This window comes from Pleurodeles waltl, chromosome 4_1 (genome assembly GCF_031143425.1).
Source record: "Pleurodeles waltl isolate 20211129_DDA chromosome 4_1, aPleWal1.hap1.20221129, whole genome shotgun sequence".
Taxonomy (NCBI): Eukaryota; Metazoa; Chordata; class Amphibia; order Caudata; family Salamandridae; genus Pleurodeles; species Pleurodeles waltl.
The window spans coordinates 461,948,574-461,960,874 of record NC_090442.1 but is presented as its reverse complement, the minus strand read 5'-3'; the positions used below and the strand labels follow the sequence as shown (position 1 = coordinate 461,960,874).

General features: G+C 45.5%; 1 protein-coding gene across 13 annotated transcripts in view; it reads right to left on the bottom strand.

Moving 5' to 3' along the window:
• FRMD4A (FERM domain containing 4A) overlaps window positions 1-12,301 on the bottom strand; it is a 676,100-nt gene that overhangs the window by 244,549 nt on the left and 419,250 nt on the right. For all 13 annotated transcript variants that reach the window (XM_069228743.1, XM_069228739.1, XM_069228737.1 and 10 more), the window contains exon 3: window positions 414-508. In XM_069228743.1, the coding sequence (XP_069084844.1) occupies window positions 414-508 (95 nt within the window). The remainder of the gene's footprint in view (window positions 1-413; window positions 509-12,301) is intronic.

The window sequence follows — 12,301 nt, the reverse complement described above, 5'->3', positions numbered from 1 at the left end:
TGTCAGGGACCTTTATCTGGAACTTTCATTGGATGTGGGAGCTTGGTTTGGTGGGCTGAAGGGTGGTGTATCGCCTACTCGCCTGACAGGGTTATCACATTATAAGCTGAGGTTTACAAACGTGTTTTCTCTATGATTCAGCCTCAGAGTTCTGCATTAATCAATATGTATATGTCGTTCCACAAGATCAGGCATAGTGCATGACGAGTGTCCGTGGTATGATATTCACATTTGCTACATATCAAACGAGAGTTATCCAGGTAAAAATAACACAAGTACTTCAATTACTTTTTTCTGAATAAGAACTACATGAAATCTTGAAAAATCACTTGAGACTGAACATAACTAAGTCTGCATCAAAACTATAAGACTGCTAGCTTTTCTCGCAGGGTATGCTTTAGCACAATACTCACGTTTCATCTGTGAACGCGATCCCAAAGTATTCTTTCTCTTTCAGATTAAAATGCGAGGCTACGAGGTCAAGCAGCTCCTTGGCCAAAAGTTTTGGCTAGAAAAAGAAAAAACATGGAATTCAGGGTTTAAGGTGCATAGGCAGGATTTAAAAGATTTGCATGGTACACTTTGTTCAAGATAGTAATGCAGTTACCTCCTCTTGCTCTGGGAGTAGCAACCACTGTTTATTGTAACATAAAGCTCGGCGGGAAAGCATGTGAGAGATTTGATTGCAGACAAATAAATCCTAAGTGCGAAGATTAGCATTACAGTACAACTAAAAAAACAATATGTAGCAAACAGAAGTACACATATTTCATAGTATTATTCTTTATGCACAAGTCGTCAATGATTGCACTTAATGCATGCTCCAGTTTTCGCTTTAATTGTATGTTTCAATCTATTTGTTTTCTTGAAAGCATTGAGAATCATACTCAAGCGAATTGTTCAGACCCACTGCTCCTTAAATGATCACTGTGCCAACATGCTTTGACTTATTTTAACAGATACCTCGTCAACATATGGATATTTAGAGTTTCAACACGTAGCCCAGTACTGGGGAGGTCTACACTGGATTGAAAAGGTTGGACAAGGGTGGGACAGGCAAGGGCAGACCTACAAGAAGAGATGTTGATAAGATAAAAGAAATTGGACATAGGAAGCCAATGGAAAGAGACCGGACATGAAAGGTGTAAAATACAGTGATTGGTTGGAGGGACTAGACCAACGCAGTTGGACAAGAGTGATGGGCCACCTCAGAGTGCAAACAAACAAGTTACTCACCTTTGTTAATACTCTTTCTGATGGACACTCTATCGAACCACAGATTTCCCACCTTTAGAATTTTCCCCAAGTACCACACTGGATCTTTAAGATTTCATTTCAGTGCTTTTGTGTTCCACTAGGTGGCACTCTGGGGCTCTGCACTGACTTCGTTCTTGGAAGTGACAAAGCACAACCATAGGTAAATGCTAACCCTTTACTGAGACATCAGTTTCTTTATTGACACTTTCCACATCCTTAGACATGGGAGGGAACAATTGGATGCACTAGTGTGAAGATATTTAATTAGGGACGTTTTTAGAAAGTAAGAGACCACTTCGCAAAACAGGGAAGTGGGAGGCAGGGAAGCATCTGCGGTTAAAGTAAATGCTAGAAAAAGGGTTACAGAATGTAAGTAAATTGCTCTTCTAAAGGATTCTTATGACCACAGGTTTCTCACTTTTAAGGATAGATCCAAAGCAATGCCTCCCAAAGATGGAGGCTTTGCGGAGTGGACTCAGAACAAAATATCCTGCAGGACCAAACATGCAAAATGTCCCTCATGTCGTACCTGGCAGTTAAAGTAGTAATGCGTTACGAACATATGCATCAACACCCACGTCACAGCCGGACAGATGCCAAAGACAAGCACTCTGCTTGCCAATACAGTGGTAGCAGCTCTATACCTCATGGGATGGGTTCTCAGTCCTTCCGAAGGCTGCTTTTTGGCCAGTGTGTAGCAGATCTTAATTTAGAGGACTATCCATCTCAGAATCTTTTCCTGCACAGCCTTTCCTTTTTTTGCCCTAGAGCACCCCACAAGAAGCTGATCATCCACTCAAAAGGTGCTTTGTAACATTGATGTAAAAGTTTAAACCTCTTTTGGGTGGGGCTGGGAAGATTGCTGTCCCTGGAAAATGGTGCATTGCCTTCCTATTCTCGAAAGCTCTGGAATAGCCTTTGGAAAGTTAAAACTGATGAGGAATCTATGTGCCAGGGGTCGAAATGGCCAAAGAATGCACTGTGTCTCTGCTTTCCTTGATTCATTTTAGTGTACAATCAGCATTTTTTTCCAAACAGGCAGGATTAATCAAAAGCCATAACAATAAGGGATGTCTGCGCATTTCCAGAAAAAACTGTGGATAGAATCAACACATGGCGATAGAGCACCACACTAGTGATGTAAAGAAATTTGAGCACTCCCCCCTCTGCAAAATACCTGGAGGTGGCCCCCTCCCACGTGGACTCAGTCAGGGGCCTGCCACCTGTGCACATTGTACTGTGCTGAGCAGATCCCCTGGAGCTCAACCCCCTCCCCCCACAACCTGGACCACGGGGACTGCTGGGGCCTTTGTTACGCCACTGCACCACACTAATGCTGACTGCTCGACCCAACCAATCTGTAGTTTCCAAACCAGCATAAGTCACATCTTTGGCTGCATCCTGACCATTAGGATGGGTTGGGGTAAGGAGGCCCTAAACTCTTCAGGGACTGCTGGCACATCTTGCTGACCATGTCCCAGAGTGTGTGCATTTAACAACCTACCATGCAAACTGACTTTAGGGCAAAACTGGTCCAAGAGAACATGTGCTTCCCAAATGCTACAATCCTTTTCCACTCCATGTCTGGAGGGGTATTGGGGAATGAATTAGGATTCATCTTGCTGGTGGAAGCTTGAGCCACCAATCTCTCAGGAGAAGGATGCTATGAAAGACAATCAAGGTAGCAAATTGCTGGTCTGTGGCACCTGGTTACCTGCCTGTTCACTGGTGGGCAACGATAAGGCTTAGTGCAATTAGTTAGGGCTTTGTTGAATGGCACGTTGATGAATGTGCTCAGAGGATGCAGGCCCAGTTTGTAGGACTTCTGTAAGGACATTTGTCTTAACTTCAAAAGAGGGCAGTAGTAGGTCCAGGAACAGAGTAGCACGTCTGTTTACTACAGCAAAGGAAGCACTCTTTTTCGTGAGTGACTCAACGGCAAAATCAACGTTTTATCAGAGGAAGTATCAAGCTCACTGGGCTCCTTTAAATCCATATATAAACTGTCATCATCATAATGTGGGGATAAATTATCCTCACCATCACAACCGTCATGTCAGAGTGTAAACTTTGGTCCGAATCAGAAGCAAAATTTGATGAAGCCTCTGAGGGCGGCTCCATGGTAGTGTATTGTCAGAATCAGGCTGTACGGGAATCAAGTGTTCTGGTATGGAGCTGTAGTGTGGCTTTGGGCAGGGCCAAGATGGATTCAGCACAGGATGAGACCTAAGAGACAGAGAGGATCCTCCTCTGCCACTGGTGGTGGGGTTGGTGTTGATAAAAGAGGGACTGGTGAAGAGCTTGGAAGTGAGCACCAGAGTCGGTGTAGAACACAATGTGGATTCCGGGGGCACAGATGGTGCAGAAGACAGATCTGCTGGCAGAACCCGACTGGAGGCACTTGCAGATCTTTGGGGCCCAAATGTGTGCCAGAGGGAACCAGAAGAGTGTCACAAATTTACATAATGGCCTCCTTAAAGGCCTCATACTAGTGTAGCATTGCCGAGGCTCGAGGAATTTGGGATCAATTGTGGGTACTCCATCAGATTGGGAGAGAGACTGAGTGGCAACTTGGTGTCCTTGTGACTTCTCTTTAGATAGAGAGAAGCAGAATGGTGTTGAGTCCTGATTCACCTTCTTGTGTTTTCTCTTTCAACTGGACTTTGACTTACCAGATGACTTTGACTGCAAAGAAGACCTGCTACAAGAATTGCCTCGAGAACAGGAATGGGTTTCCATTCTCGACTTAGACAAAGACTTACATGAGGTGTGTGACTTTGTTTGATGTTCACTTCATGGTTCCAAATCGCCTTCAGGTGCATGAGGATACATTCACAGTATAACTTCAGAGTTGTGCCCTGAGCCCAAACACTGATGGCACACCTGATGCGGGTCCGTAACTGACATCTGTTTTCAGCAGACACAGCACAGTTTGAACCCTGTAGCTTTAGGTGGGGACATCATTTAAATTCAATTTGAAAAACTTGGTAAACTGATGAAAAATTGAGTGGTGCCCCAGATCTGCATTCAACAATGCAGGAAGAAAGGAACTGATGTTGGAGTGAAAGGGCGGCACTTACACGCAGCTCCTCTCAATCACTTCCAGGGTAGAACTAAGTTGACGGGGTGCTGCGCAGTGCCATCTAGTGGTGTGTGAAAGCACTGCTCTGAAATCTCACAGATGAGGTCTGGCGCCTCGGTCAAGGTGTGAAATCTATGTTAGAAGTGTCCATCAGAAATTTAATATAGGAGAACGGGATGGCTTCGAGAGAAATGGTGGGAGGTTGGACACATAAACAGATGTAGTTGGCTGTCGAGTGAAGTGGGAAATTGGATACACTAGAGGGGATGAGATTGAGAAAGTGAAAGATACAGAAGCAGGACAGGAAAGGAAAGCATGAAAGAGCATCTCAAAGATCCCTTCAGTGGAGTGAAGTAGAACAAAGAATTAATGTTTTGAATGACAGCGGAACTGTACCATACAACAGCAAACCCAGATAATAAAGTAATTGATTTGAAACAACAAATTGAATCCAGTGGTTTGCTTTTTTGTTTTTGCTTTGAATTTTGACTTGTTTATCTGTAGCTCAAAATTTAGTTTAGAAACGATTGCCATATGTGTTAGAAATCAGAACAGCATGGGTGCAATACATCATGTACTAGAAGTAAGTACAAGTTAATGAGTATTGTATCTACTGCATCAGGCTGCAATGAAAATTCATGGCAGTTCAGTTTCCTAAGGGAATACCTAGACCTCCACTGTCGTCATAAAGACAGAGAAGAGCACAGAGTAAGAACCAGGAGTCCTGTAAAACTCTCAAGAATGGAGGTTTTCATATTGAGGCTCAGAAGTCAAGCTCCTGGGAGTAAATGGGAGCTGGATGTAAAATCAGAAAACCAATTTCATAAATATTCTGCAACTTCTTATAGTGGACATGGGTTACCTTTACAAAACCTAGGTTGGCACATTCAAGCTGCACATATTCGCCCAAGGAATGTACAATGCTTATGTTCATTATTCATGCAAGCTATTGGGTACCTCCTGTGGAAAGCCCACCTAGGAGGCAAATGCATGGCTAATTAGCAGGCACGCAAAAAAAACTGGGGGGATATGTGTCAAAGAGCCCGTTTTGTATTGCATCCGGGGTCAGACTGGCCTACAGGGCAATCCGCCAGTGCCAGAAGGGCTGGTCTGAGAGCTCAGTGTGTAGGACAGTTTTTGTGGCTGTTTCTGGGCCCGTTTTATGGTCTGGTGGGTCGGTTTTTAATGCTGATTTCCATGATAATAACACAAACATTGCCTGCAGCAAGCACAAATGCATACAGTCTCACTTACCTTGCGATACACCTACACCTCGCGTCTTTATAGGTTCAAAAATGCCCTGTTAGCAAACGGGGGCTGGTTCTAGCTATCGAATTCGCTAATACGGGCCACTTTTATTTTGTTGCCCAGGGCCTATTTTCGGTCCAAAACTGACTGCGATTGCATCCACTGTGCAGCGCTACAATAAATTTACAATAATGGATCTTGCAGCCCACCAGTTTTGTTAAGGGAGGTAGCCAAAAAGTAGTCTGCATTACCCCTGTCTGCATAGCTGCTTCCCCCTTGCCTTGTCCCGTGCAAGAAAATCCCTGCCTCTGTGGTTCTGGCGTGGGACTTCTCCCCTCCGAGAATAAGGAATGCCATCCAGTGCTTAATTGGAGCCTGTGGTTTCCGGTGCGGGGCACCAGCACGTATTTCTCTGCATCAAGCATTTACTGTGAGCAAAGACACATTTGGGAAAGAAGAGAAAAACGAAAAAGCTTCACTAAGGAAGAAAGTGAAAAGCTGCAGGAGTGCGCTGAAGGGGCAGTGGGTGGCTGTAAATGGATTTAAGAGGCCCGAGATGGCTCTAGGATTACGCCGCCTCAGTATTCCGTACTCGCACATGTAATTGCAGCAGCTGGGTGATTCATAGGAGAGTTTTGGGCACCAGCCGATTTTATTTGCAAATTAAGCACTGATACCATCCCATGTGGAAGTCCACACTCCCACTCAGGCACTTATCTGTCACCGTCACGCGCACATCCCCAAAAGCTCAAAGGCAGGTGTTCCGAGTAAAAGGGGACGTATACTATTTGTTCTAATGCTTCACTTACACATCCACAAAGGAAGTGTGTGTAAATCGGGTCCTGCGCGTTTAGTGGGGAGTAAAAAGGCGAGCATGACGTTAGCCTACACCCCTCCTAGTCCCGCGGCTCCGCCTCCGTGCACTTTCTGACGCACTTTATTGCACGGCTTTCTTGGCCGTCTGCTGTCAAGTCAGACTGACAGTAATTATTTTAGGAGCCCCGCGGTTATGAACGTCAGATGGCTTCTTGCCACAGAGATGTCACATGCAATTCTCGAGGACTCACAGAAGGGCCTACATGTGACCTACAGTCTTTATTTCACAGATCGCAGGCAGCACATCCTTGGCTGCAGGCCACCCTTATGAACACAACAGACAAGGCTGGGGTGGCAGGCAAAGAAGCCCAACTCGGAGGGAGATAATCTTGGAACCTGAACAGTGGTAATGTATGATCAAATAGCTACATGTGCATGAAGCCGTACTAGAAACGTATTGCAGCACACACTGCTTGGCAAACGCTGGGCTACTACACCATACGGTAGTGTTAATCACTTCAGGGAGAATGCTTCACACAAGACGGACTGGTCAGGTAATGTTTGAACGTGAGTGGCATTTCGAGTAGATTGTGGGCAATTTGAGTCCAAAACTACAAAGTTGAACGTGAACAGCAATGTTTTGAATGCGAGAGGATCCCTTTACTGTGGGTGGTCAACATACATTTCAGGAAGAATGTTTTACCCAAGCAGACCTTTTGGGTAATTTTTTAGCACAAAACTACACATCCAAACTTGAACGGAAGTGTGTTGACCGCGAGCAACCAGAAATCAACTTTAAATTACATTTTCAACTTGAATTTTTACCCTGACATTCAGTTAACTTTTTGAGTCTGAGATGCATTTTTTGCGCAATGACGTGTAATTTTGTGATAATTTTGCATAATCATGAGGGTTGCGCTTAGCCGTAGCAAACACTACTGAAACACCACAGTCTGAGTTGACAAAAGGCCTGGGTGAATTGGTTTTAGAGACCGCTTGATTTCTTGCTGGATATGTTGCACTTTCTTGTGGATCCTTTGTAAGCGGTAGAACTGTAAATGAGTGTGACAGAATGTGACAGTTGTTGGGCTTATTGTGCTTCATTTCTCAGATCAATATTTGTGTTATCTCACCTAATCAACAAGGCGATTACTAACGGCTAACATCTACCAGGCTACCACAGTGTACTTCTGTAAAACATAGGTCTAAAACAAATCAAAATGCCCAATTTTACCTTAAACTTTGGAAAAAACATTTTCATTCCTCCAAAAATTCACCCAATTACACCATTAGCACGATCCTGATCTGTGAAGCTATATGTGTCCTCTGTGCGGTTTCGTGGATCAAAATGCAGTTCTGCAAACCGAGGGCACTGAACAAGCCCATCACTAACAGAACAAGACTTACCATAGACAGGGGCTCTGAATCATGTGCAACGTGTAGTATAGAAAATATTTTGCAAATTAAGAGAGACTGAAATCTACATTTCAGTTTCATGAGAGATAAAAGGTTTTGAGAAATGGTTAGGTGCTGGTTAACTCTGAGACCAACGACACAAAGATTTACAAGCGTCATGTTGTCCTTTGAATCTGATATCGGATGACTAATTATTGATATTGGAGAAGTAGGATAACTGGATGGTTGTATGTCATCTGCAGTAATCTCTTCATACAAGGTATCCAATAGCAGCTTTTGTTAGGACAGCGTAAGATGTCATGGTCATGTGGCTGGGCTACAGCGGGTCCCAGCGGGAGAACAATGCGCATGAGGTCATCTTCGCTCCCGCTCACCTCCCTTCAGAGAAGGCCCCTCTGTGTACTTCCGCGCACATCTGCAAGCACACCCGGCTCACACGTATTTGAGGGCACCAAGCTACTTCAGAAAATATTAAAATTCTCTCTGAAATTCAGTGGGAATGGATTGACTTGCCCAATAAGAGAGTAATTCATGCAGCCTATGATTAAGTGGCGGGGAGGGTCTGACCAGGACCCTTACGACATGCTCTGTATAGCGGCATTGTGCTCCGCAACTGGTACATCCTGGTGACCGCTCTCTTATGACTCAGATTTTCTATAAATGGACAATTATGCTCAACTGAGACAAAGCCACTAGTTTGCTCTTCATCAAGATCTGGCAGAATTGAATTATGACCTGAGCAGGACCTCTTCCCTGTTGGAAAAATTAGTGACATTCATGGGTAAAGCAGGGAATGTGAATTGTTGAAGTCAGGGGTAGCGCGCAGAACACTGAAGTAAAGGACGCTTGGATGGACACGCTCAGGCTTTGCAATATATTGTCTGGAGGATCTGGACTAGCACAGCCCTGAAACTTTCAACAAATGACCCGATGTTGCTTGAGGCGTGGGAACACCGGGCGCATACCGGGTCATAAGCTTGGAATCTCTAGTGGCATTACACACTGTGTATATTTTGTGAAATATGGTGTGACAAGAAGGAGCTTCCTTCCTGAATGCTTCTACAAAGCTCGCAGCCTGATAAGGCTGCTTCCACATTCTTCTGATTCTGAAGGAGCGAACAATGCGACCAAGGCCAGCACAGGCACAATTCCCAATCCACTCGCCACAGTGTCCTGGAGAATGTTCAAATCTCTAGCATCAGAGGTGCATGTTCTCCTCAAAATAATCTGACCACATGCCCTCTTCTCAACTGCCCCCGTAGCTTACTACCTATGTAGCACTCATTCTCATGGTTGCTGCAGATGCGGGCGGAGGTGGTTCTAATGGAAAGGTACTAGAAGATGGTTCAAACTGCATTTCTCATAGAACACTACAGCAGATAAAATGGGAAACGTGGAACGAGACTGTCACGGGTCCATTGTATCCATTTAGGAAGTGAGAGAGATATCACGACTGTTGGGGGATTTCTATGTGTCTCCCTAAAAGGCGCAACTTCAGATTTAAAATGTCTTGGGACATTTGCAATAAAAATGCTGGATTCAGTATAGGACCCATAGGCACCACGTAGGGGAGGCACAGTGGCTGTCTGGGGTGAGCGAGGAATATCATCCCATCTCCAATATGGGGATGGGGTCTATGTGGGGCAGGGGTGGATGGGGCACATTGATATATGTTTATATGGGGAGATATTAGTGTATGTATATTTGGGTTTAGGAATATGGGGGTGTCCGGAGTGTGTGAGTGGGTGCTGAGTGTTATGGTGTGTGGGCGTGTACGCACATGGATTTTGGTGTGTGTGTGTGGTCTATCCAGCTAACTGAAGAACTGGAGGGGCCAGGGTAAATTAAGTTTCCTCAGATTATTTCACATGATTGAACTGAGTTCCTGTAAATCCCCATAGTGCCTTCCTTTGTAAGCCTTTAGCTGCCTCATCAGCCTCATGCAATAAAAAATCCTTAAAAATGCATACACATAAATACATGCAAACATACAAAGAGGGACTTCGAACAAGCACTCTACACCATTCGGCCTGCTCAACCAGTCATTCACATTTTGCTTGTTTTCTCCACAGCAAATAGCATGGGGCAATGGGTCAGCCAATTTCAGTCACTGATTCTCATCTCTGCGGGCGATCCCATCTTACCTGATCACGTGCACACATCTACCTAAAGAGGACTGCAGCAGAGTTCCAGGGCTGGTGGGCAAGTACTTTACATTTCCAGTGCTTTTTGCTTTCCATTCTTCATCTCTTTTTAAGTCATTTTTGTATGTATAAATTGTTTTTAGGTTGAACTAACTCAAAACAAACACCATGTTTTCTTTGAGACAATGATAATCATATTTTACAATGAAGTGCATAAAACACAAAAACGTTTATATATCCGTTCAAAGTGCACTTGCCTGCTAGGATGTACTTGACTGTCTGTTAAAATATATATATTTTTTAAGTTACATTCTTATTGCACTTATATATATATATATATTAAACACCGATATATGTGTGTGTTTGTGTGTAAGTGGAAAAGTGGTTAAACACAATGCATAACAAGCACTGGCAATGCCAATAGGTCTGGCTTTAAAAGAATATTGTATGGTAACAGGAAGGATTACAAGTATATTGCGTCCATTTTCTTGCGATAATGGCATTACTCCTAGTCCTACTCCCTCGCCTTCCTTTAAACCAATGAGGCTTCCTGCCTCCCACTAGACCCTCCCTTCCCCTTTTAAACCCCCCCCCCACCCATACCCCCTCCTGTACAAAAACCAAGCCCAAGCCGCAACTCAGACCGTCCGTACCGGGAGGGTGGGAGGGAACGGAAAGGAAGACGAGGGAGTAGGACTAGGAGTAATGCCATTATTGCAAGAAAATGGACGCATTACCTCCCGTCCCTCCCTCGCCTTCCTTTAAACCAATGAGACATAGCAAGAAACACACAGGAGACGGACACTGAGTTGCAAGAAGTATATTATCATGCACAAAGGCCACCAAAACCCCACCCCTATTACTTCATAGAGGACAACACCCGGTGACCCAAAACCGACTCCAAACTACCCAAGTCCGACAGCCCATAATGCCGAACAAACGTCACAGGAGAGGCCCCAAGAGGCGGACCTGCCAATCACCACCACTGAAGTACCATGAAGCACTGCCACCCTAGCCGCCATACCCCTGGTAGAACGACCCTGAATCCCTTGAGGAGGAACAACCCCTTTCAAGGAAAGAGCCAACAGAATCAATGATCTCACCCACCGACTCAAGGAAGCCGTGGAAGGCATCTCCTTTACGGGCCGGCCCGAAATTTACAAAAAGCGAACCACCCTTACGGCAAGGAGCCACCACATGCAGGTACTCCAACAAAGCCCTGCGTACATCCAACAAATGCAAACGAACCTCCTCCACCGAAGCGGGATTCGGACAAAAGGAAGGAAGGATGACCTCCTGGCGAGCATGAAAAGAAGAACTGACGTTCGGGAAAAAAGAAGGTACCGGAACCAGAACCACCCGATCCTGAAAAACTTTACAAAAAGGAAAGGAACAGGCCAAGGCCCCCAATTCCCCTAAACGGCGAGCCGAAGCAAAGGCCACCAAAAAGAACGTCTTTAAGGAAAGATGTCGTAAATCACAGACCCCCAGAGGTTCAAAAGGTGAATCCGTTAAAACATCCAACACCAAAGAAAGAACCCATGAAGGAAAAGAACGTACAGGGCGAGGAAACAAATTAAGAAGCCCCTGAAAAAATCTCGGCATCAAACGACCCTCCTCCGGAAGATTACGCCACGGACCTCTAAATGCCTGAATAGCCGCCCACTGAACCCGCAGAGACGCCCCTGACAACCCCAACTGTGCACCGTCCAGCGAGACCTGCATCACATCAAAGAGAGACGCGCCGGTAGGATCCAATACATGCCTCAAGCACCAAGAAGAAAAAACCTTCCACTGCCTACCCTAAGAAAGTAAAGTGGAACGCCGCCTGGGAACCAGCAAAGTAGAACTCAAAGCCACTGGTACCCCCAGACCCATCAAACCTCTGCGTTCAACTTCCCGCCCGTCAAGTGTAACCTCCACAATGACCCCCTCGAGAGGCAGGGAAACTCCAGGGGTGACGGACACAGAGGAAGAGGCCACATTCGCCCGGAAGCCCTCAGCCGCAGCAATGGGGAGCAATCCGGATAACCCTGTCCCCCAGAAGCCGCACCCTTAACAGAAAAGATCTGAGAAGCTGAAATGGCGGTAAAGCATACAAAAGGCCCCTCGGCCAAGGACACGACATCCCGTCCCCCTCCCAGGCTCGGGGACACCGGAACCTGGAGCAGAAGTGACCGAGCTTCTCGTTTTCCGCGGACATGAACACATCCAGCACTGGAAGACCCCAGAGCCGAACCAGATGAAGAAAGAGTGATCTCCGGAGGGAGAAAAGTTGAGAGGAAGGAAACACCCTGCTCAGCAGATCCGCCCGCACATTGACCACCCCCCGAATGTA